General features: G+C 37.5%; 1 protein-coding gene across 2 annotated transcripts in view; it reads left to right on the top strand.

Moving 5' to 3' along the window:
* Positions 1-3,998: 3,998 nt before the first annotated feature.
* The window catches only part of KIF3A (kinesin family member 3A), a 53,464-nt gene continuing 30,696 nt past the window's right edge, over positions 3,999-26,766 (top strand). For both annotated transcript variants that reach the window (XM_019799039.2, XM_011224185.3), the window contains exons 1-4: positions 3,999-4,156; positions 7,088-7,361; positions 19,296-19,440; positions 19,583-19,667. In XM_019799039.2, the coding sequence (XP_019654598.1) occupies positions 4,151-4,156; positions 7,088-7,361; positions 19,296-19,440; positions 19,583-19,667 (510 nt within the window). In that variant the 5' untranslated portion in view covers positions 3,999-4,150. The remainder of the gene's footprint in view (positions 4,157-7,087; positions 7,362-19,295; positions 19,441-19,582; positions 19,668-26,766) is intronic.

The following is a 26,766-nucleotide window of genomic DNA, read 5'->3' as shown; positions in this document are numbered from 1 at the left end:
CTTAAAATATATGGGAATGTCAGAAGGAGAAGAAAGAAGAAAAGGAATAGAAGAAATATTTCAAGAAATATTTCAACTGGTAATGACTGAGAATTTCCCCAGGTGATATTAGACACCAAACAACAGAACCAGGAAGTTCGGAGAACACCGAGCAGGATAAATGCCCCCAAATAATACCTAGGCATACCATACTCGAACTACAGAAAATCAAAGATAAAGAAAAATTTTGAAAGAAGCCAGAGTGGGGGAAAGAAACTTGCCTATAAAAGAGCAAAGGTAAGAACTACATTGCACGTCTCTTCAGAGATCATGCAAACAAGAAGAAAGTGGACTGAAATATTTAAAGTGTTGAGAGAAAAAACTATCAACCTGGAATTCTGTATCTAATGAAGTTATCTTTCAAGAGTGTTGAAGAGATAAAGATCTTGTATGTAGAGGGCCCTACGGAATCCACTAAAAAACCCTTAGAAGTAATAAACAAGTTCATGAAACTTCAGAGTACAAGGTCAATGTACTAGAAAAAAAATCAGTTTTATTTCTATACAATACCAATGAACCACCTGAAAATAAAATTAAAAAAATAATTCCATTTCAGTAGCATAAAAAAGAACAAAATACTTAAGAGTATACCAAAAAAAGTGCAGCATTTATACATTGAAAACTACAAAACGTCACTGAAAGAAATTAAAGAAGACCTAAATAAATGGAAAGACATTCCATGTTCATAGATTAAAAGACTTACATTGTTAAAATGGCAATAATTCCCAAATTGATTTGCAGGTTCAACATAATCTTTTAAGTTTCCAGCTGCCCTTTTGTGGAAATTTACAAGGTGCTTCTAAAATTTTTGTGGAAATACAAGAGTGTCAGAATAGCCACAACAATCTTGAAAAAGCAGAACAAAGTTGGAGGCCTTAAACTATATGACTTCAAACCTACAGCAATCAAGACAGCATAGGACTGGCCTTAGGTCAGTCTGTTAGATCAATGGAATTGATTTGAGGGTCTAGGAATCAACAGTCACATTCACGATCAATTGATTTTTGACTAGGGTGCCACAGTAGTTCAGTGGAGGGAAGAATAGGCTTTTCAGCAAATGGTGATGGGACAGCAGGATAATCATAAACAGAAAAATGAGGCTGGATCCCTATATCATACCATATACCAAAATAATTCAAAATATATCATAGATCTAAATGTATAAGTTGAAACTATAAAATTCTTGCAAAAATAAGTCTTCATGACCTTGGGTTAGGAAATGGTTTGTTAGGTATGTAACAGAATTACAATGCAAGAAAGAAAGAAAGAAAGAAAGAAAGAAAGAAAGAAAGAAAGAAAGAAAGAAAGAAAGAAAGAAAGAAAATACAAAAATTGAATTTGATCTAAATTTAAAACTTTTGAGCTACAAAGAACACCCTCCAGAAATTAAAAAGACAACCCGCAGAATGGGAGAAAAATTTATGCATATTGTATATCTGAAAAGAGACTTGTATTTAGGATTTAGAAAGAACTCTTACAACTTAATAATGAAAAGACAAATAAAATGGCAAAGATTTGAATAGACATTTCTCCAAAGAAGACGTTCAAATGGTCAATAAGAAAATGGAAAGAGGTGCATCATTACTTATCAAGGAAGTGTGAATCCAAACCAGCATGAGATGCTGTTTTACACCAGTAGGATGGCTGTAGTCAAAAGACAAGAAAACAGCAAGTATCGGTGAGGACATGGAGGAACTGTAAACCTCATATATTGCTGATGAGAATCTAAAATCACTGGTAGTGTAGCCACTGTTGGAAACAGCTCAGTAGTTCCTCAAAATGTTAAACATTACAGAGACTGAATGGCCCGGCGATTCCACTGGCAGGCATATTAGACCGAGGAGAAATGAAACGTGTTCACACAAAAACTTATGGCAGCAATATTCATAATGGCCAAAAAGTAGAAACAGCCCAAATGTATAAAAATGTGGTATATCCACACAATGGAATATTACTCAGCCATTTAAAGTAAAGAATTACTGGTCTATGCCACAATAGGGTTGAAGCTTGAAAACATTAAGTGACAGAAATCATTCAAAAAAAGGCCACATATTACATAATTCAAGTTATATGAAATGTCCCAAATAAGCAAGAGAAACAAAAAGTTGATTGGTGGTTGCCTAGGGCTGGGATGTTGACGAGGAGGGGGTGGGGGTGAGTGGGAGTGAGTGCTATGAGTATAGCTTCTTTTTGGTGTGATGAAAATGTTTTGATTGTGGTTATGGTCTGTGTATATAATAAAAACCATTTAAATTTACAATTTAAATTGGTGAATTGTATTGTGATTATATCTCAATAAGGCAGTGTATATGTATATATATAACATATATCATATACAGTATATCAGATGGTGATAAGTACTATGGAGAAATATGAGATATGGAGAAGAGATAAGAAGACTGGGGCTCAAAGTTGAAATTTTAAGTAGAGAGATCATGGTAGAGCTCATTGAGAAGGTGATGTGTGAACAAAGACATTCTGAAAGGGATGAGGGAGTCAGGTGGATATCTAGGGGGAGAGCATTCCAGGGCCTAGGTTTGGATCTGGGCTTTGCCGCTGTCCATATATCTGACCTTGGACAAGTTACATAATGGCTCTGAGCCTGAGTTTCTTTATCTGTAGAATAGTTGTTCCTATTTTCTAGTAAAATGACTAATAGTACCTATTTCAGAAGGTTATTATATGGATTAAATTAATAATAAAAAAAGAAAGTAAAGCACTTAGAAGAGTACACTGGCACTAAGTCAGATGCTTTATAGTTGTTTTTATTAGCTCCTACTGCAAGTGCAAATGCCCTTGCCTTCTAAGATGGAACCATGCCCAGAATGTCTGTTGAATCAAGGAGGCCAAGCGGGGCTGGTGCAGAATAATGAGGCAGAGGGAAAATTGTAGGAAATGGGGAGAGGGCCTGTGACCTTTAGTCTGTGAGATAGGTAATCATTGGCAGGTTTTGAATACAGAAAAGACACTATCTGATTCATGTTTTAACACCATCACTCTGGCTCCTGTGTTGACAACATTCTAAAGGAGACAGGGATGCACTAAAGGAAACCAGTTTTGAGCTGTTGCGGTAATACAGTTGCGCGGTGGTGGTGGTAGTGAGAAGTGGTCAGATTCTGGCTCTATTTTAAAGATAGAAACAAGCTCTACTGAAAGATTGGACGTTGGGTATGAGAGAAAGAGACTGCGTTTTAACCTGAGCAATTGTCAGAATTCAGCTTAGATTTATTATGCTGAGGGAAGTATGAGAGGGCGTTTTTGTTGTTGCTGTTGCTGTTGTTGTTTTCACGTTTGGAGGAGGGTAGGGCGGGGATGGACAGTAACATAGTGAGTAATATAGTGTGTGTGCACGGGCGCGGGAATCAACCTTTCAGTTCTGGACATAATAATCTTGAAATGTCTATTACACATCCAAGCGCAGTAGCGGGTGTTCAGAGCATAGGTTCGGACAGGAAACAGGATAGATCATTCGTTCTTTCACAAATATTTATTGAAAACCTGTCCTGTGCTAGATCCTATTTTAAGTCCTATTCTAGGCTCTGGAGATACTTGTGAGAATACAGACAAAGCTCCTCCTGACTTCATCTGTAGTAGAGATACGGGTTTTATAAAGTCAGCAATCAAGCGCATTAATATATGCGAAGTCTTTAGCTCTCTAGATGGACACAGTGTACAATTGCTTTTTTATTTTTTTGCTATGGTTGTTTTCAATATTTGGAGTACTGCCAGGAAACTAGCGGTACGACCTAGAAGCACCTCCCTCGCCCGACCGGTGGCAGCCAGGTATCCCCGCCCCAATGCGGGCCGGATTTCTAGCGCAGCCGACCGTCAGCATTGCGCAGGCGCGGCCTCAGTCCGGCGTCCTAGGAGACGGACTCTGAAAGCCTCGGCGCAGGCGTAATTCAGGAGGCCGAGGAAGCGTGAGGTCCGGGGATGGGGCGGGGCGAGCTCCGAGTGCGCTTGCGCACTGCCTGCTCTCTCCCGAGGAGCCGCAGTCTCGAGAGCGCCAAGGCGGTGTTTCGGTGATCTCTGGCAAACCTCTCCCGCGAACCCGGCGCCGTTGGACTGCGCCCAGGGCGGGGACCTCCGCCGGGCACCGGAGGGAGCCACGATGCCGGTGAGGAGAGTCGCTCAGCCGCTGGGGTTCCTCATCTCAGCGGCCTGGCTCGGGGGCGCGGCCGTTGCCATGGAGGCGCGGATCAGGCAGGCGGCCGGGGTGGGGCGGGGCAGGGTCCGGCTCGACGGGCCGGAGCTGTAGGGGAGCCTGGCGGGTGGGCTCGGGCCCCGGGAGCTTCCAGCCGGTCCTGGGAGGGGCCCCAGACAGGCCCTGCCGCCTTCGCCGGTGCTGCATCCCGCAGGGCCTGCGCTGCTTGACATAAAGGCACAGCGCCAGAGGATGCGCTCTCGCTCCCAGCCCTGCTCGCTGAGTAGGGCGTCTGGGAGCGGCCGCGGGGGGTCGGCTTTGGATGCTCCGCACCTGATGGGGTCTGTATGCCGCGGGGCCAACCCTTGGAAGGTAGCGAAATGAGAGCTGTTTGCTTGTACTCCAGCCCTTGACTCGAGCTGTCATTGCTTTCGTGGTGCTTTAGCTTACAGTGCAGAATGTAACCCGTAGGTATCTTTGTGTGTGTGTGGCGGGGTGGGTGGTGGTATGTTTGTCTTGTAGGATTTCACAGAGTGTTACCGTACACTTAACGGGGGCGTCCTAAGGCCAATCTAGGGTCATGGAGAACACTTGAGCTTTGGTCGGTTTTCTACTGGTTGCGAGGCCTGGGACAATTATTTAATCTTTCTGGGTCCTTAGTTCCCACATAATTAAACTGTTTCTCATGGGGTTTTATCAGGGTGAAATAAAGTAATGCACGGCGGAATTGAAGGACAGTGCTTGACATTTAGCATTAAATGCTCAATATTTGTCCCGCGTCGTGGCTTTCAGGTTATTAGTTCATTCAGCAGATACCGGCCATCAAGCACGTTAGGCCCTGGAGGCAAAATATTGAGCAAAACCAGCCAGGTTCTTGAACTTGGGAAGACAGAAGCTTGCCTTCATGGCCAGAGGTGAAAGTCATGTTGATAGAGACAAGATGCTTATCATTCATGAAGCGAACGGGTGGCATATCATAGAAAGTAGAATCTGGTGAATTGTGAAGTGTTCCTTGTGGGAATGCTGGCCTACAGATGTCAGATCATCTTTTTTTCAAGAGAATCTATAAATTATTTTTGTGAAATTTCTCCATTTTTAAAATTTTAGCAACTAATTCAAAAATATTGTTAAAGTGCTATGAGCCAAACAAAAGATATATGTGGTTGAATTCAGCCCCTGACTACCAGTTGGCAACCTTTGATGTAGACATTTAAGGTAGACATTAATCAAATAGGGAGCAAACAAAAGTAGAATTGAAACCGGTTGTAGATGATGGAGGGAGAAGGGTGCTTTCAGGGCCTATACTGGGATTTGACCTAGTTAGGGAAGTCTTCTCAAGTGAAGTGGCTGTTTTACTGAGATCTGAGAATAAATGAAGGGGAGAGTGAGGAATGTTCTAGGCAGGAGGAACAGCACAGGAATGGAACAGCCTGTGGTAAGAAAGAGCATGGTGACAAGAAAAGGCTTTAAAAAAACTAGTGGCTGTGGCTAAGAAAGCCAAGCAGGGTAGCTAGTGAAATAAGGCTGGACAAGTAGGCCTGGGCCAGAGCCAGGTCTTACAGACCACCCTAAGGATTGTGATTTTAATCCTGAGATTTGTGGGAAACCATTGAGTTTTAAGTAAGGGAGCAACATGATTAATTTGTGTTGAAGCTGTTTGCCCTCTAGAGAACAGACTGTAGGAGAACCTAACTAGATGTGGGTGTCCAGTTTAGGGTGAGATCATGGTGACCTAGACTTAGGTGGTGCAAGTAGAGATGGGGAGAATTGTGTTGTATTGATACTGTTCGACTGAACGATTGAACTTCACTTCAGTAACAGGATTGTATTTTTTTAATTGAAGTATAATTGACATATAACACAATAATTTCACCTGTACAACGTGATTTGATATTTGTGTACCTTGTGAGATAATCCCCACAGTGAGTCTAGTGACCATCTCTCACCATAAAGAGTTACAAAAATTTTTTTTCTTATGATGAATAATTTCAAGATATACTCTTCTAGCAACTTCCAAATATGCAGTGGTGTACTATTGACTATAGTCACCGTACTATGTATTATTTATGCATGACTTACTAATTTTATAACTGGAAATTTGTACATTTGTTCTCTTTCACCCATTTTGTCCACCTCTGTTCCCCACTGCCCTCTGGCAGCCACTGGTCTGTTTTCTGTATCTGTGAGTTTTGTTTTGTTTGTTCCTCTGTTTTGTTTGTTAGATTCCACATGTAAGTGAAATCATACTGTGTGTCTTTACTTAAGGTTATATTTTAACACAGATGGTTAATCATAAAATTTCAAAAATTGAAACTTTACATATATAAATGTTGATTAGGTTAGAGGGATACTAAAACATTTCTCTCTGCCATCGGACTTTGTTTGCTGTGTTTCATTTCATGTTGTCGTCTATAGAGAAGATAGACTACATATGTTACATGGTAAGAAACATCTTACCGATGCATTGTAGAAAATAAAACTCAAAGTCTCAGGGGAACACAGGATCTACTACTTTATTCTTGATTAAAGTTGCTAACCAGGTTCAGATGTGTTTTCCTTCAGGCAGGAAACTCAGAGGAAGTCAGGGACTTTTGTGGAGAAAGACAGTCCATAATATACTGATTCATTTTTCTGCTTGAAAAGCATTTATTTACTATAAATGTAAATTAGGCTTTCTTTCTCCTCATTTATATTGTAAAAGAAACTATTTGCCTTTTCATATCTTTTAAGAAGCTTTTTCTATATATCTGAAAGATCTTTAATTGCGTTTAACAAATATTTGTTAGTGCTTAATATGTGCAAGGCACTGGGATGGCACAGTAGCCTTTTTCAAATTTGAAATATAATTTGCTGAAGGTAAAAGTAAATGTTCTTTTCATTATTTGTGAATATTTTCTCCACCAGATCAATAAATCAGAGAAGCCTGAAAGCTGTGATAATGTGAAGGTGGTTGTTAGGTGCCGGCCCCTCAACGAGAGAGAGAAATCAATGTGCTATAAACAGGCTGTCAGTGTGGATGAGATGAGGGGAACCATTACTGTACATAAGACTGATTCTTCCAATGAACCTCCAAAGACATTTACTTTTGATACTGTTTTTGGACCAGAGAGTAAACAACTTGATGTTTATAACTTAACTGCAAGACCTATTATTGATTCTGTTCTTGAAGGCTACAATGGTGAGTATATTGTTCACTTTTTCTTAACTTTATCAAGGTATTAATACCCTATAAATTCATCCATTGTAATTGTACAGTTTGATGAGTTGTAGTAAATACACACAGTTGTGAAACCATCACCACAATCCAGTTTTATGACCCCCCAAAGTTCCTGTATGCCCCTTTGTAGTCCTACCTCCAGGCATCCATTGACCTGCTTTTGTCTGTAGTTCTGTCTTTGCTCGAAATTTTGTATCTCATCTTTCTCACCTGTTTTCTTTCAGTTGCATAATGTTGTTGAGGGTCATCCATGTTGTTATATATATCAGTACCTTGTTCCTTTTTAATGCTGAATTGTATTGCATTGTATGAATATACCACCTTTTGTGATCTTCAGTGGAAATCTGGATTGTTCCAATTTTTTGGCAATTATATATAGTGCTGCTATGAACATTCTTTTATAGAAAGTTCTTTGTGCAGATAAGTTTTCAAGTTTCTCTTGGGTAGATACCTAGAAGTAAAATTGGTGGGTCATACGGTTAATGTATATTTATCTTTTGAAGAAATTGCCAAACTATTTTCCAATTTGGTGACTATTAATTTTTCCCCCCACCAGTGTGTTATGAGGGTTCTTTTAGTTTCTTCACATTCTCACCAACATTTAGATTGTCGGTCTTTTTAATTACAGCCGTTCTAGAGGACCTGTAGTGGTATCTCATGTTTTAACTTACATTTCTCTATAACTAACAGTGTTGAGCATCTAATCATGTATGTTTTAGCTCGTTGTATATCTTTTAAAATATTTTACCTACTTTTCAGTTTCATTGCCTATGTTATTATTGAGTCATGCTTTTTATACATTCTGGATTCAAATTTTTTGATCAGATAAGTGATTTGGAAATATTTTCTTCCAGTATGTGGCTTGTATTTTCATTTTTTTAATGGTGTCTTTCGAAGAGAAAAGATTTTGAGTTTTGATTAAGTTCAGTTTATCGTTTTTTTTTCTTTTATCATTATGCTTTCATTGACATAGGCAAGAAATATTTGCTGAACTCAAGACCAATAAGATTTTCTCTTATGTTTTTATCCAGAAGTTGTAAACATTGTATGTCTTACATTTGGGTCTGTAATTCATTTGGAGTTGATTTTTATAGATGGTGCGAGGTAAGGGTGTAAGTTCTTTGCCTTTTGTTCCACCTTCTATGGATATCCAGTTGTTGCAGCACCATTTGTTTAGACTATCCTTTCCCTATTGAATTAACCTGGTGCTTTTGTCAAATATCAACAGACTATGGTTGTGTGAGTTTATTTCTGGATTGTCTGTTCTATTCCATGTCTATCCTGTTTTTATTACTGTACGTTTATGTGTAGAAAGCAGGTAGTGTATGTTCTCTAGCTTTATTATTCTTTTTCAAAATTGTTTTGGCTTTTCTGGATTCTTTGCATTTTCACATAAATTCGAGAATTACCTTGTCAATTTCCACACACACACAAAAAACCCCCAAAAAACCCAAAACCAAAAACAAAACCTACTGGGATTTTGGTAGGGATTGTGTTGAATTGTTATTCTGACAATACTGAGTCTTCTAATCTAGAACATGGTATCTTTCTTCATTTAGTTATATCTTGTTTAATTTCTCTCATCAGCATTTTGTTGTAGTTTTTAATGTACAGGTCTTGTACTTATTTTGATAAATTTATTCCTGAGTATTTTTTTTTTACCAGTTTCCTTTTTTTTTTTTCTTTAAGATTTTTATTTATTTGTTTGAGAGAGAGCGAGAGAGAGAGAGCGAGCACACAAGCAGGGGGAGGGGCAGAAGGAGAGGGAGAAGCAGACTCCCCTGCTGAGCAGGGAGCCTGATGGAGGGCTTGATCCCAGGACCCCGGGATCATGACCTGAGCCGAAGGCAGATGCTTAACTGACTGAGCCACCCAGGTGCCCTACCTCTTTCTTTTTTTAAATTTAAACTTTAGTTAACATACAGTGTATTCCTAAGTATTTTTGATGCTTTTGTGAATACAGTTGTTTTTATAATTTCATTCTTGGAATTGTATATTTTTGATACATAGGAATGCAATTATTTTAGTAGTTTTTTTAATCAACATAAAATTCAAATAACATAGAATTCACAATTTTAACCATTTTACAGTATACAAATCAGGGGTTTTAGTACATTCATAGTGTTTTGTAACTCTCACTGTTAATCTGTTTCCAGAAGATTTCCATCACCCTCCAAAAGAAACTATGTATCTGTTAGCAGTTACTCCCAGTTTTGCTCCATCCTACCCTAGCAACTATGTATTTATTTTCTATGTGTACGAGTTTGCCTGTTCTAGGCATTTCATATAAATAGAATCATCCTATATAATCTTTTATGTATGGCTTCTTTTACTTGGTATAATGTTTTCAACGTTCTTCTACATTATAGTATGTATCAGGACTGCATTTTTTAAGAAAATATTTATTTGAGAGAGAGAGCACAAGCAGGGGGAAGGAGCAGAGGGAGAGGGAGAAGCAGATGCCCTGCTCAGCAGGGAGCCCCATGTGGGTGGGGCTCGATCCAAGGACCCCAGGATCATGACCCCAGCCGAAAGCAGTTGCTTAACTGACTGAGCCACCCAGGTGCCCCAGGACTGCATTTTTTAATGGTAAATTAATATTCCATCAAATGGATATGCTATATTTTATTTATCCATTCGTCCATTGATGAACATTTGTGTCGTTGCCATTTTTTGGCTATTATGAATAATGTTGCTGTGAATATTCTTGTACATGTTTTTGTGTAAATGTATGTTTTCCCTTTGCTTAGGTAAATATCTAGGAGTGGGTCAAAAGGTTAACTGCCAGATTGTTTTCCACAGCAGCTGCCCCATTTTTACATTCTCATTAGCAATGTATGAGGTTTCCAGTTTCTTCACATCTTTTCCAAAACTTGTTGTCTTTTTGGTTACAGCCATCATAATGGTTATGAAGTGATATCTTATTGGGTTTTGCAGTCGGTTTTTGTATATTGAACTTGTACCCTGCAACCTTGTTAAACCTGTTTATTATTTCTGGTAGGCTTTTATTTATTTATTGGTAAGTTCCTTAGGATTTTCTTTGTACAAGAGCATGTTACCTTCAAATTAAGATAGTACAATTTCGGGGCGCCTGGGTGGCACAGCGGTTAAGCGTCTGCCTTCGGCTCAGGGCGTGATCCTGGCGTTATGGGATCGAGCCCCCACATCAGGCTCTTCCGCTATGAGCCTGCTTCTTCCTCTCCCATCCCCATGCTTCTGTTCCCTCTCTCGCTGGCTGTCTCTATCTCTGTTGAATAAATAAATAAAATCTTTAAAAAAAAAAAAAAGATAGTACAATTTCTTTCTTTCCCATCTTTTTGTTACCTGAATTGCACTGGCTAGAACCTCCAGTACAGTGTTGAATATGAGTGGTGAGAATGGACATTTTTGTTTTGTTACAGATCTTAGGGAGAAAGCGTTCACTATTTGACCAGTAAGTATGATGTTATCTATAGATTTTTATCGGATTAATAAGTTCCCCTTTGTTCTTGTTTTTTCCCCCCCAGGGATGGATTTTGGATCTTGTCAAATGCATTTTTTTCTGCACCTATTGAAATCATCTTTTTTTTTAATTTGTTCATATGTTCAGTTACATTGATTTTTTTTTAAGATTTTATTTATTTATTCAACAGAGATAAAGACAGCCAGCGAGAGAGGGAACACAAGCAGNTTAATTTGTTCATATGTTCAGTTACATTGATTTTTTTTTTAAGATTTTATTTATTTATTCAACAGAGATAAAGACAGCCAGCGAGAGAGGGAACACAAGCAGGGGGAGTGGGAGAGGAAGAAGCAGGCTCATAGCAGAAGAGCCTGATGTGGGGCTCGATCCCAGAACGCCGGGATCACGCCCTGAGCCGAAGGCAGACGCTCAACCTGTGCCACCCAGGCGCCCCAGTTACATTGATTTTTAAATGTGAAACCAGCCATACCACTTGGTCATGGTATATTATCCTTTTGTATGTTGTTAGATTTGATATGCTAAAATTTTGTTTAAACTTTTTTGTCTATGTTCAGGAGGGATATAGTAGTTTTCTTTTAATGTCTTTATTTGGTTTTGGTATCAGGATAACACTAATTTCATCGAATGAGTTGAAAAGTATTCCCACCTTTTTAATCATATGGAAAAATTTGTCTAGAATTAGTATTGTATCTTCCCTAAGTGTTTGGTGGAATTTACCAGTGAAGTCAACTGGGCCTGGAGTATTTTTTTATGGGAAGGTTTTTAAAGATTCAATGTCTTTAATAATATAAGGCTTTTTGAGTTACCTGTTTTTCTTTTAGTGAGATCTGGAAGTTTATTTTTCATGGAATTTGTCTCTTTCATCTAAGTTGTTGAAATTATTGGCCAAAAGTTGTTTATATCAATCCTCCATTTTTCTTGTATCAGAATGTGGTGATGTAATCTTTCTCTGATATTGGTATATGGTATTTGTGTCATCTCTTTTCCTTGTGATTAGTCTGCCAGAGGACTAATAAAGTACGAGTAGGTTCTCCTACTTTCTCTTTTTCTACTTTCTTATGGTGGGAGCTGAGGTAATTATTTTGAGACCTTTCTAACTTTCTAGTATGGAGATTTAATGCTATGAATTACCCCCTAAGTACTGCTTTAGTGGCGTTGTACAGATTTTGACATACTGTGTTTTCATTTTCATGCAGTGCAAGGTACTTCCTTCCCTCTTGATTTCTTCTTTGATCCTTGGGTTATTTAAAAATATGTTAGTTTCCAGATAATTTGATATTTTCCAGAGATCTTTCTGTTACTGATGTCTAGTTTAATCCTGTGTTAGTCAGAGAACATACTATGTGAAACTTGAATCTTTTGAAATTAGAAACATGTTATATGACCCAGAATAAGTTTATTATTAAATGTTTGTATATTCTTGAGAAGCATATGTATTTTGCTGTTGTTGGGTGGAGCATTCTATAAATGTTCATTACATCAGTTTGATGGTATCGTTCAAGTTTTCTATCTACTTAATTATTTTCTACTTGGTCTATCGATTATTGAGACAGGTATTGAATTTTCTTACTATGTTTTTGTATTTGCCTTTTCCTTTCAGTTCTGTCATTTTTTTACTTGATGTATTTTGAAACCCTGTGAGTAGGTGCATAAATGCTTATGAGTTTCAAGTTCTCTTCATGCATTAACCTCATTTTCATTATGAAATTACTCTCTTTATCCATAGTAATGTTGCTTACTCTGAAACCTACTTTGATATTAATATAGACATTTTAACTTTCTTTTGATTTAGTGTTAACATGGTATATCTTTGTTCATCTTTTTTACTTTAACATATTTGTGGTGTTATATTGAAAGTGCATTTCTAGTACATAGTTATACTGGAGGTCACTAAGATTACCCCAGGTTCAGAGGTTGGTAGGAGAAGTCAAGGGTTTTGGGATATAATTGTACTTACAGCTTTGGTTTATTAGAGCAAAAAAGATACCAAAAAAAGAAAAAAGAAAACAAAAAACAGCAAGGGGAAAAGGTGCATGGGGTGAAGTGTGGAGGAAACCAGGTATAAACTTCCTAGAGGTCCTCTTCTAGTGGGCATACAGGATATGCTTAATTCTTCTACCATTTAATGTGACAGTACCTGTGCAGTCTTGTCTGTCAGAGGAGCTCTGTAAGAGACACAGTGTCCCAGGTTGCTCATGTAGGCACCCTCAGCCTTGCACTTGCCAGGATCCCACACTCACAGAAGAAGGAAAGCAGGTGTTTAGTATAAACCACCTTGTTTATACAAACAGTTTAGGCATAATGAGCTACTCTTTTTGTTAGGGATTAGGGAGAACTCTCCCTAAATCTAAAATCCCAAATGCTAGTCAAAGGCCCAGCTTGAAAGCAGGCCTGTCAAAGAATAGTAGCCCCAGATCTGTTGTTAGCTCTCTTCTGCACAGCATTGTATAGTTGGTAGTTTTGTTGTTGTTGTTGTTGCTTTTTAAACCCAGTCTTTCTGTCTCTGCTTCTTAATTGGGTTATCAAAACCATTTATGTCTTGCTGTTGGTTTTGTCTTTGTCCTCTTTTCCTTTTTATGCCTTTCTTTGTATTATTTGTATTATTCCATTTTGTCTTCTCTGTTGGCTTATAGCAATACATCTTTGTTTTATCTTAGTGGTTGTTTTAAGGTTTATAGTATAAATCTTTAATATATCACACTTTACCGTCAAGTGATATCATGCTACTTCTTGTGTCGTAAAAAAAAAAAAAAAAAAATTTAAACTCTACTTCTAGTTGTCTCCTCCCAAGTTCTGTGGTGTTGTTGTCGTACATTTACTTCTACATGTTATAAACTCCAAACCACATTGTTGTTATTTTTGTTTAAACCGTCAGTTGTCTTTTAAAGAGATTTAAATAATAGGAAAAAACTTACCTATTTTCTTACTTATGTGTACTCACCATTTTTGATACTCTTTATTCCTTCATGAAGATCCATACTTCCATCTAGTATCATTGTTTCTGCATTGGATAACTTCCTCTAATGTTTCTTAGAGTGCAAATCTGGTGATGAATTCTTTCAGCTTTTGTACTCTAAAAAATATTTATTTTGCCTTTGTTTTTGAAAGAAATTTTCACGAGATGTAGGATTCTATGTTGATAGTTTCTTCTTTTAATACTTGAAGGATATTCCTCTGCTGTCATCTTGTTTGCATTTTGTCCTCCTGGAATTCTGCTTTCCTTATTTTGGTTCTTCTTTACATAACATGTCTTGCTGTGGTTGCTTTTAAGATTTTCTTCTATTTCATTGGTTTTGAGCATTTTTGATTATGATGCGCCATGGTTTATTTTTCTTTATGTTTCTGTGCTTACAATTCATTAAGCTTTTTAGATCTGTGAGTTTGTAGTTTCCATCAAATTTGGAAAATTTTCAGCCATATTTCTTCAAATATTTTCCCTGTCCCCACTCTCTCCATGGGGGACAGCAATGACATGTATATTAAGCTGCTTGAAATTGTCCCACAGCTCATTGATGCTGTTTTTCTTTTTTCTGTTTTTTTCTCTGTATTGCATTTTTTATTGTGTCTGTTGGTACGTGTTAAAGTTTACTGATCTGTTATTCTGCAGTGTCTAATCTACCACTAATCTTTTATGTTTTTCATCTCACACATTGTAGTTTTCATCCCTAGAAGTTTGATTTGGGTCTTTGTTGTATCTTCCATCTAAGTTCTTCCAAACTTCCATCCAAATTTTCCAGTTAACTTTTTAACATGTAGAATATAGTTTTTATAACTGTTTTAATGTCCTTGTGTGCTAATTCTAACATTTGTGTCAGTTCTGAATTGGTTTTGACTGATTGATGAATTTCTTCATTATGAGTTGTATCTTTCTGCTTTTTTGCAAGCTTGACAAATTTTGACTGGATGCCAGACGCTGTGAATTTTACCTTGGCTCTTGATTTTTTTAATTCCTATAAATATTCATGAGCTTTGTTCTCAGTTGCAGTTATTTGAAAATGGTTTGATTCTTTCAGGGGTTTTTTTTGTTTTTTGTTTTTTTTTGTTTTTTTGTAGCAGAGGTATAATTTAGTGCTTATTACTTGAAGTGCCCTCCTTAATGCCCATCACCCAGTTACCCCATCCCCCCATCTCCCCTCCAACAACCCTCAGTTTGTTTCCTAGAGTTCAGCTTCTCTTATAGTTTGCTTCCATCTCAGATTTCATCTTATTTTATTTTTCCTTCCCCTCCTATATGGTTCATCTGTTTTGTTTATTAAATTTCACATATGGATGAAGTCATATGGTATTTGTCTTTCTCTGACTCTTTCAAATCTTTTTAAGATCTTTAGTTAGGATTGTAGCAGTACTTAGTGTAAGGTTATTCCCCTGATTCTGAGGCAAGACCCTTTTGTTTACTGTACCTAATGTCCTGTGCATCATGAGATTTTCCAGTCTGTCTGGTGTAGACAGATACTGTTTCTGGCCTTTGTGGGCATTGAGGACTCTTCCTTCCAAATGATTCTCCCCCCCCCCCATTTAGATAGTTCCTTCACACTCTTGAGATGCTTAGTATTAAGCAGAATACTTGAGGAAGACCTGCAGACCTCTGGAATCTGCAGCTTTCTGCACAGTGTTATCCTCTCTGCTACTGTGTCCTGCAAATTCTAGCTGCTTTGGTCTCTTTGGCCCCTGGGCTCCTTCTTGACTTGGGGAATCTGCACATCATTCCTTGGATTCTGCTGCTGTGTGGCTGCTCTGTGGCTGATTCTCTCACAAGGCAAGAAGCTGGGCAGTCATAGGCCCTACCTCACCTGTTTGTCAGTTTTCGGGGGTCACGACCTCTGTTGACTGAGGTCCATTGTCTTGAAAACTGTTGCTTTGTATATTTTGTCTGCTTTTCGTTTCTGTCAAGAGGGTAAATCTGGTCCTTGTTACTCTTTGCTGAAAGCGAAGTGTCACTCATTTAATTTTGAAATAACGAAATTGTGTATTTTAAAAAATAAATGTTGTATGGAGTAATATGTTAATGTCAAGGGAATTTTCACCTATTTTCCACGTGTTATGCTGATTGAAAATTGTTGATAGTAACATAGAAAAAAATCTGTTTAAAAAGGACAAAAATCGGGAATACTATAACATAGAGTGTAGTTTACTTGACATTATCAAATGTGCAATGGCAAGTACATAATCCTAATTTTAAACTTCTTTTTTTTAATTAATTAACTTTCTTTTTAGAGGAGTTTTAGGTTACAGCAAGATTAAGGAAAGTACAGAAATTTCCCTTATATCCCTTGTCTCCAAACATATACAAAGTTCCCCACTATCAACATCTTGCCCTACAGTGGTGCATTCGTTACGATTGATGAATGTACATTGACACATCAGTATCATCCAAAGTCCATAGTTTACATTAGGGTTCATTCTTGGGGTTGTACATCCTATGGGGTTTTTTTAAATGTTTTTTTATTATATTATGTTAGTCACTATACTATCCAGTGGGTTTTGACAAAAATGTAATGATGTGTATCCCCTATTGTAATATCATAAAGAGTAGTTTCACTCTCTGCTCTGCTTGTTTATCCTTCCTTCCCCAGCTAAGCCTAGCAACCACTGATCTTTTTACTGTCTCCATAGTTTCACCTTTTCTAGAATGTCACACAGTTAGAATCGTATAGTATTTAACCTTTCAGTTTGGCTTCTTTTACTTAGTAACATGCACTGAAGTTTTCTCCATGTCTTTTCGTGGTTTGATAGCTTGTATCTTTTTTTGTGCTGATAATATTCTATTTTCTGGATGTACCACAGTTTATTTATCAATTCACTTACTACGGAGGACATCTCAGTTGCTTCCAAATTTTGGTAGTTATGACTATGCACTGCTGTAAACATCTATATGCAGATTTTTGGTAGGCCTTCTACCATATTTAAGATGTAGTCACGAAGTCGGGAGGTTGGGTAAAATTTCAGGTCATTTTTAGTTTTTTAAAAGTAAAGTTTTAAGAAAAGTTCATTTTGAAGGAAATGCTAGCATTGGATTTGTTAAGTTGGACATACAAAAACTAGAAATTTGGAATCTCATCTCTGAAAATGAGATGAGATTCTTTTATTCTAGGGGATTCTTGGTCCTCCTTTTTCAGCTTTAAAAATATAGATCAATATCCTTTTTGAATCAATAATATTCATATATTTAATGAATTTATAGAATTGTATTGGGAATTAATTTTGAATTAAAATTTTGGCCTTTACATACTTTTAAAAAATAAGGGCTCTAGAGCCAGGTGAACTGTGTTCACATCTTGTTTCTACTGCTTACTATGACATTGAATAAGTAACTCAACCTCTGTAAGCCTTTGTTTCCTCAGCTAATGCATGGGAATATAAATAGTGCCTTGCTTTTAGGGTTGGGGTGAAAATTCAGTGAGGATGCGTGTAAAGTACATGGTCTGGCACAGAGCAGATGATCAGTGAATGATAGCCATTGTGTTGGCTCTCACATGCGGTCTGTGAGTTCATAATATTTTCAGCTCTTTTGAAGGCAATACGTTATATTCTTAATGGCATAGTTTGAAATATTTAGTGAGTTAGAAAAAATCAAGACTTTTTTTTATTTCCATGTGTAAAAAATGGCTTCTGTTGTGATTAAGTATTGTGATGATTGTCACGGAAAGTCTGAAAGTGATGGTGACATAAGAGATTACTTGCATGGGGTGGAAGTAGTTGAAAAGCAATGTCATTTGTGCTGTCTTCTCACACTGTGCTGTCTCCTGCAGAAATTGCAGCTGCTCCCAGGGCTTCCCTGGGCAAATACATCTCATCCCTCCACCTGCCTGCTTGACACATGGATTTGGGTGTGTCACGGGCACTTCGACCTCAATATGCTCTCAACTGAATTCACAGTCTTTCCCTTCAAACCGTCATTTCTTCTGGTGGTGTTCACCACTTCAGTAGATGGCATAGTCATACATCCCTTGTTCAAGCCAGAAATTTGAAAGTCATCCCGGATTCCTCCTTTATCCCTGGTCCCCTGGCTGGTTATTTCCCAGGTGCTGTTGATTCTAACTGTTACATGTCTCTGAAGTCCTTCCACCTCTCTCATTCCCTTCTGTTGTCAGCACCATCTCTCATTTGGCTAACCACTCCAGCTCTTTGACTGGTTTCTTCATATCTCCCCTTTCTTTCTTCCAGTTCTTTGTTCACAGTGTAGCCGTAGTGATCCTGATGTCACTCCTAACTGCAAAATCATTCTGTGGCTTCACTTTGCTTTTAGGATAAGTTCTTAAAACCTTAGCATGGCCTTCATGGCAGTGTGTGATTAGGCCCTTGCTGGTGTCTTCACCTCTCTGTCCATCTGCCTTCATTTTCATCTCTGTTTCTTCCATTCTGATCTCATTTCATTTCCACAAAACTTCTGTTTTCTTTCTTCCTTCTTGCTGCCCACTCTGTTGCTATCTAACTCTTACTCAATTTCAGATTATATCTTAAACTTTACCTTTTCTGGAAGGCCTTTCTTGATCTCCCTCCACTTTCCTCTTGTGTCATTTCTTCTGCCGAGATTATATCCCTTTACTCTCAGCTAGAACTCCGTTTCTCATTCCCAACACTCATCCTGCTTGTAAATATTTGACCAGTATCTCCTTACCAAGATGATGCACACCGCAAGATTAAGGATTCTGTTTGTCTTGTTTGTCACCGTGTCCCTGGTGCTTAGCATAATGCCATACTCAGGTGTGTGCCAAGTACTTGTTGAATGAATGAATTTAGGCTTTAGAAAGTTTAAGTTGTATCTGTAATTACTTATAATAATCGTTTTGTCACATTTTTTAACTCCCCTATTCCTTAGAGCTTTTACTTTAAAAATACATATTTTAAAAATTAATTTATTTTAGGATTAAGAAGAAAAAACCCTGCCATTTACTTGTACTCTACCAAGCTTCGTGCTGATCGCGTGGAGAAAATTGTTTCATTTGGTTCTTACTGTGCATGTCAAGTAGTTATTCTCGTCCTCATTTTACCCCTGAGGAGACAATCTCCGGGTATATCCTTATCTAAGCTCAGGTGGCTAAAAAGTGGCAGATGTGTGGATTCACAGTGAGGCCTTTCCGTTCTAGAACCTGTATTCTTTCGTTGCTGCAATTATACTACCTTCTCCAATTTAATGTCCACATTAAATAATTAACATACACATTACAGTAAATTTCTTATAATTATCCATAATGTAAAATTTTGCTTTTAGGGCTTGGGATGCTTTTTATTAATAATTAGGGATATCTTATTGACTCACGTGGCACAGAGTACATATTATTATTGTTGATAATAGAAGTGAAATTCGTACTTGAATAAATTTTAAATCCAGGGAAGAAATCGCATCACAGTGTCAAAGAAATTACTTTTGAGAGATACTGTTCTGTAGCATTAGACTCTAAAAAGTGATTGATTCTCTTCATCATTTTCAGGGACTATTTTTGCATATGGACAAACTGGAACAGGCAAAACTTTTACCATGGAAGGCGTTCGAGCTGTTCCTGAACTTAGAGGAATCATTCCAAATTCATTTGCTCACATATTTGGTCATATTGCAAAAGCAGAGGGTGATACAAGGTAAAAGAGAATTCTTTTATTTTCTAATATTGAGAAGTACAAACATTAGAAAAGCATATAGGTACAAAACTTATGAACACATTTGAAAACAGCTCTTATTTCTCTGCTCTTTATGTTTTCTAAGATGATGTTTTATTTATAGATTTTTGGTTCGCGTGTCTTATTTGGAAATATATAATGAAGAAGTCCGTGACCTTTTGGGCAAGGATCAGACACAGAGGTTAGAGGTAAGGATAACTGAAATTGAGGTACTTTCTGAAATAGTAGAATGTTTACTAAATTATGGTTCTTTTTGTCCAAAAGTATTTTTAATATTTTACTTATTTTTTGACCTGGTAGTATGATCATGATTCAAAATTTAAAATATTGTGAAAATTAATGCTTTGTAAAATTGTTCCTACCCCAACTGCCCACTTTTCCCAGCCCTAAGATAACCACTTTCAGTATTCCTTCATTGTTCCATTATGTAAGCATCAACAAATATAATTTTACTTCTACTCTACAGGTAGTTGTACATTGATCTGCACTTTATTATTTTTTATTTCTTAAAGATTTTATTTATTTATTTATTTGACAGAGAGAGCAAGAGAGCACAAGCAGGGGGAGCAGTAGAGGCAGAGAGAGAGAAACAGACTCCCTGCTGAGCAAGGAGCCCTATGAAGGACTCGATCCCAAGATTCTGGGATCATGACCTGAGGTGAAGGTAGATGCTTAACCATCTGAGCCAGCCAGGCGCCCCTTGATCTGCACTTTTTTTAAATTAAAATTCTTATTCAGATGAGTGTAGAGTCACATGCGGCTGTAAGAAAGAATATGGAGACATTACCCTCTATATAGATGAACCTTTTACACAGGTTTCCCCAGTGGTAACATTTTACAGAGCCATAGTAGAGTGTCACAGCCATGATGTTGTTGATACAGTCCACAGATTTTACTCCCAGTGCTCCACTTTTTTTTGTACTCTTTGTGTTTAGATTGACAGATCCACTGCCACGTTAAGGTACTACACAGTCGTATCATAGAGATGCCTCCTGTTGCCCTTTCATAACCACATCCACCTCTAGCCAGACTACGCTGCTTTATTGCCATCCCTAACTCCTGACAAGCCCTAATCTACTTTCCAGTTCTAAAATTTTGTCTTTTCAAAAATGTTACATAAATAGAACCATACGATATATAACCTTTTGGGATCAGCCTTTTTCACTTGGCATAACCCCCCTGAGATTTGTCCAGTTGTTGCATGTATTGATAGTTCATTACTTATTATTGCTGAGTGGCATTTCATGGTGTATACATGTAAAGTTCAACCGTTGACCTGTTGAAGGATGTCTAGGCAGTTTATAGTTTTTGGCTATTATGAATAAAGCATCTATGAACATTTGCACACAGATTTTTACGTGAATGTGTTTTCATTTTCTGGTATGAATGCCAAGAGTACTCCAGAATTGATTTTAAGTCCGAAATTGTTGAGGTGTCAAAAATAAAGATACTAAGACCAATCATGAATATAGTAAAAAAATATTAGTAGTTTTCAATCTTTCTTTTACCTAGAGGAAAAACTAAAGTTGCTGATTGATAAAGTTTAGTTTGTACACTTTTGAGTAAGAGATGGGCACAAAAGATTATTTTTATCATGCATTTCAGGAAAGGGAAATGTGAAATTATATGCATAAATATTACAGAATTATAAAATTTGTGAATAGGTACGTTATGTTGTTAACTTACAAGCTTAGCTGATACACATTCAGTGTTTTTAAAAATTGAGATAATATAGAATAGATAATATTTACCCTTTTGAAGTATATAATTTATCAGTTCTTAGTATATTCACAAAATTATACAACCATCACTATCTAATTCTGGAACACTTTCGTTACTCCCAAAAGAAATCCCATGCCCATTAGGAGTCACTTCCCATTCCCCCTTTTCTCCACCTCCTGGTAATCATAACTCACTTTCTGTCCAATGGATTTGCCTAGTCTAAATATTTCATACAAACGGAATCATATAAAGTATGGTCTTCTGTGTCTTGCTTCTTTCATTTATTATAGTGTTTTCACAGTTCATTGACGTTTTTCATTTCTTTTTTTAAAAAATAGCTTTATTGAGATATAATTCATATACCATACAATTTACTCATTTAAAGTGTACTATTCAATGGATTTTGATATATTCATAGAGTTGTACCTCTGTCAATGACAGTTAGTTTTGGAACATTTTCCTTACCCCCAAAAAGAGGCACACTGTGCCTCTTAGATGCCACTCTCAACCCAGTCCTAGGCAACCACTACTCTACTTTTTGTCTCTGTAGAGTTGCCTATTCTGAATATATAATGTGAAGGAATAGTACAATATGCGGTGTTTGATGACTAGCTTCTTTCATTTAGAATCACTTTTCATGGCGCATCCATGTTGTAGCACGTGTCAGTGCTTAATTTTTTTGTTATTGCTGAATAGTAATCCATTGTATGGGCATACTGCATTTTATAGATCCCATCAGGTGAACAGTGGGGTTGTTTCACTTTCTGTCTATTATGAATAATGCTGTTATGAACCTAGATTTGTACAAGTTTTTGCGTGAATGTATCTTTTCAGTTCTCCTGGTTGTATACCTGTGAGTGTAATCGCTGGGTCCTGTGGTTAACTGTTTGCTTAAGCTTCTGAGGTGCCAGACTCTTTTGCACAGCGGCTGTACCATTTTACATTCTCGTCACGAGGGAATGAGGTTTCCAGTTTGTCCACATCCTTGTCCGTAGTTGTTGTTGTCCTTCTCTTATTTAGCCATTGTAGTCGGTGTCAAGTGGTATCTCTGGGCTTGGTTTCCGTTTCTTTGGTGGCTAATGATTTTGAACATCTTTTCCTATGCTTGTTAGCCATTTGAGTACCTTCTTTAGAGAAACGTCTGTTCCGATCCTTTGTCTGTTTTTAATTGGGTTGTCTTTTCGTTATTAAGTGGTAATACTTCTTTATGTATTCTAGATAGAAGTCCCTTAACAGGTATATGATTTACACAACTTTTTCCCCATTTATGGATTGTCTTTTCACTTTCATGATGGTTTCCTTTGAAGCACAGAAATTTTTAAATTTAGTCTTGTCTGATTTATCTATGTTTAGTTTTGTTGTTTGTGCTTTTGGTGTTACATCTAAGAAACTATTGTTTTACCCAAGGTCGCGAAGATTTATGCTTTTGTTTTATTGTAAGAGTTTTATAGTTGTAGCTTTTACATTTATGTCTTTGATCCATTTTTTTGTTTGTTTGAGTTAATTTTTATGTATGGTTGAGGTAGAGGGCCAACTTCATTATTGCACATGTGGATATGCAGTTGTCACAGCACCATTTTGAAAAGACTGTTTTTATTCCCCATTGCGCTTTGCTTTTTTGACTGAACATGGATTGTGGCAGTCTTTGCATACAGTACAGAGAAAGCCTCCTCATTCTTGTTTTTTCTATTGCCCTTTTAAAAAGCTGCATACTATCCTTTATATGGACATAATTAAAATGTATTTAGCTAGCCCTCTCTTGATGAACACTTGGGTTGTTTCTAATCTTTCACTGTTACAAACAATTCTGTGGTAAGTAGTGTTGTACCTATGTGATTTCATACATGTGCAGGAGTATCTGAGGATAAATTCCTGAAGCCGGATTGCTCGGTCACATGGTAAACAATTGGTAAATATTGCCAAATATTTTAGGATATGAAACAAAAAAAGATTAGCTTTTAAAATATTAATACTGATATTTTGTTTAGAATTCCATTATCAGTAAAATAATTAAAGAATAATGTGCATAGAGCAGTTGAATAGAATATAGAATAACAGTAGCCACCTTTGTAGAATGGTGTAGAATACACGTATAATAACAGCAGCTACTATTATTAAGCTCTTATAACGTGACAGTAGGCATTCAGTGTGAAAATCTTTTTTTTTTTTTTTTAAAGATTTTTATTTATTTATTTGACAGAGATAGAGACAGCCAGCGAGAGAGGGAACACAAGCAGGGGGAGTGGGAGAGGAAGAAGCAGGCTCACAGCAGAGGAGCCTGATGTGGGGCTCGATCCCATAACGCCGGGATCACGCCCTGAGCCGAAGGCAGACGCTTAACCGCTGTGCCACCCAGGCGCCCCTCAGTGTGAAAATCTTAAGCAGGCTCCATGCCCAGTACAGAGCCCAAAACAGGGCTTGATCTCAGGACCTGAGCTGAAATCAAGAGTTGAATGCTTAAGCACCTGAACCATCCAGGAGCCCCTAGCCTTTTTCTGTTTAAGTTTACTATATAAACTGAAATTTGGAGCAGTGTATTGCAGGCTTAGGTATTGTTTGTTGGACCTTAATGAAGGCCTATTCTGTAATGATGATGTGTACATAGGAAATGTCAAGGTAAGTTTCTTTTTTTTGCTAGTTGTCATTTTTGACGTCAGTTTTGATGGATACTTTAATTCTATGGTTTTACCATTTAAATGTTTCTCATTGCAGAAATTATTAGAATAAAAATCATTTAGAAAGAACATTTCCGGGCCGCCTGGTTGGCGCAGTCGTTGAGCGTCTACCTTTGGCTCAGGGCGTGATCCCAGCGTTCTGGGATCGAGCCCCACATCAGGCTCCTCTGCTGGGAGCCTGCTTCTTCCTCTCCCACTCCCCCTGCTTGTGTCCCCGCTCTCGCTGGCTGTCTCTGTCAAATAAATAAGTAAAATCTTAAAAAAAAAAAAAAAAAGAAAGAACATTTCCATTTGTACATTAATTATGGATCAGATTTATTCTCAGGAACGTTCTTGTCCATGATTCTCAACTGTATTAGACCCAGGGACCCCTTTTTATAATATATATTTTGTAATGTCCCTTTGACTATCCTGAAATAAAATTCGTAGATAATAAAATCCACCTACACACAAAATTTTTAAAATATTTGTTTACTGACCAATTGTGATATAAATGAGAACAAAAGTACTGAAAAAATAAAATGCTAGTATTTCATTATATAAATGCTTAGATATGACCACACTCAATGACATAACGAAGTAGTCAGAGGCATAAGTAATCATTATGAATGCAACAGCTATAAATGCAGACTGTTATAGATATGCTATATTGGTGATCTAAACACCTTGAGTGGTGTTTAATGAAATGGTTTTTTAAATAGTGACAAGCTCTTTTTAGCGTTCTGAACAAAATGAAGTATTAGTTCTTTCCTCAGTTTTATGTATTTCTATTCTTCTTATTGTGGAAAAGCACTTTGTCTTTATATATAAAATAGAGTCAGGGTCTAGACTCAGGTAATCATAAATAATTTTTTTCACCCATGTGAATATGTGCTAGGATATTCAAAATTGTGTGGGACAATTCTTCATTGATAAACCATCCCACCCATTTCAGGATGTTTAGTATCCGTTGCTCCTGCCGGTGAGTGCTAATAGTGTCCTCAAGTGAACCAGAAACTCTCCCTACAAATTTCTGAAACATTCGAGGTTTGGGAGTAACTGCTCCTTTGAGATCTGTTGTTCTAGTGTTATAAACAGTATTTGTTACAGAAGTTAAATTCTATGTTTTTGTGACAAAAATTATTATTTTTAAAGATTTTATTCATTTGAGAGAGAGAGCATGCGCATGAGCAGGGGGAGCAGCAGAGGGAGAAGCAGACTCCCCACTGAGCAGGGAGCCTGAAGTGGGACTCGATCCCAGGACCTTGGGATCATGACCTGAGCTGAAAGCAGACGCTTAACTGACTGAACCTGCCAGGTGTCCCTGACAGAAATTATTTGATAGCATTTCCCAATTAAAAAAAAGCTTTCACAAATTTAGAATCACATTTGATTTCTTCATCTTTCATATCTAATCCGTTTATTTACACTTATTAATTGAATTTTAAATTAATGTCATACTGTGTTTGGAAATGACCTTAGATTTTGCAGACTGATGCCTGTTAGAAGCATGTTTCTGGTCTGCAGTTACATGAATGCAGAATGTGAGAGTAAACATTTAAAAACTGTTATAGCAATTTGACATTGTCATGACATCAGATGCATGATTTTTATATTTTTCAGAAATATCAGTTTGCCAGATTAGAAATACACACATTTGTTCCTTACCATAGATTTTCTGAGAAGCATTGATATAGACCAGTAATTTTCAAACATTTGAAAGGTTTAAAGCATTTAAATACATCATCAAACCAGACCTTTACGTGGAAGCACAGTATGCAAAACACATGAAGGTGAAGCTCTCTTTAGAATTCGTCTCAGCCTGAGGACCCCCAAACTCCTCCGGCAACCTCCTCCTGGCACCATGAACTCTCTGGGGCGCTCAGAGCACATGTCAACACCCAGTGGTTTGTAGAGACCAGCATACTCCTTTACTGCTACTACTTCAGGGCGTGTTTATATCCCATGACAGAAAAAGAGGAGTTTTTCCTAATGTATAAATATATCTTATAAATTGTTACCTAAAAGAGACCAAAAAACTCCCAAACCGCCAACTAGATCTCAAGTCAACACCTGGAGCTTGGAGTGTCTGCCCTTGTGATTTTTGTCTCTGGGATTGTTTTTTATTTAAACTCCGTTTGTCATCTTTGTCTCTGAGGTCCTACTACATGTGGAACGGTTCTTTCCACTGGCAGCCATTGACCTGAGCCTCAGCTTCACCTTACAGGTGTACCTCATCTTCTGGTGCTTCGTCTTAGTGCTCTTTCCAGATACTGCATTTTTTATCCTGTGTCGAACAACCTGTTGGCACCATTTTTCAAACAGCAGTTGCTCATTTCTTGTTTCTGTGTCACGTTTTGGTAATTATTGCAGTATTTCAAACTTTTTCATTATTATTATATTTGTTACAGTGATCTCTGATCAGTGATCTTTTATGTTACCATTGTAATTGTTTTTGGTGTGCCACAAACCATGCCTAAATAAAACCGCAAACTTAATAAATGTGTATGTTCTGACTGCCCCACTGACTGGCCTTTCCCCATTTCTCTTTCTGTCCTTGGGACTCTCGATTCCCTGACAGACAGCAGTGCTGAAATTAGGCCAGTTGACCGTACAGTGGCCTTTAAGTGTTCAAGTGAAAGGTAGAGTCACATGTCTCTTTAAACCAAAAGCTAGCAGTGATTAAGCTTAGTGAGAAAGGCCTGTTGAAAGCCAAGATAGGCTGAAAGTTAGGCCTCCTGCACCAAAGAGTTAGCAACTTTTGACTGTAAAGGAAAAGGTCCTGAAGGAAATTGAAAGTGCTACGCTAGTGTACCCACAAATGATAAGGAAGCAAACAGACTTACTGCTGATGAAGAAACTTTAGTGGTTTGGACAAAAAATCCTACTAGCCACAACATTCTCCTAAGCC

This window comes from Ailuropoda melanoleuca, chromosome 3, assembly GCF_002007445.2.
Source record: "Ailuropoda melanoleuca isolate Jingjing chromosome 3, ASM200744v2, whole genome shotgun sequence".
In the NCBI taxonomy this organism is placed as follows: domain Eukaryota; kingdom Metazoa; phylum Chordata; class Mammalia; order Carnivora; family Ursidae; genus Ailuropoda; species Ailuropoda melanoleuca.
Note: the sequence above shows the minus strand (reverse complement) of the source record. Positions and strands in the feature narration are given on the sequence as shown.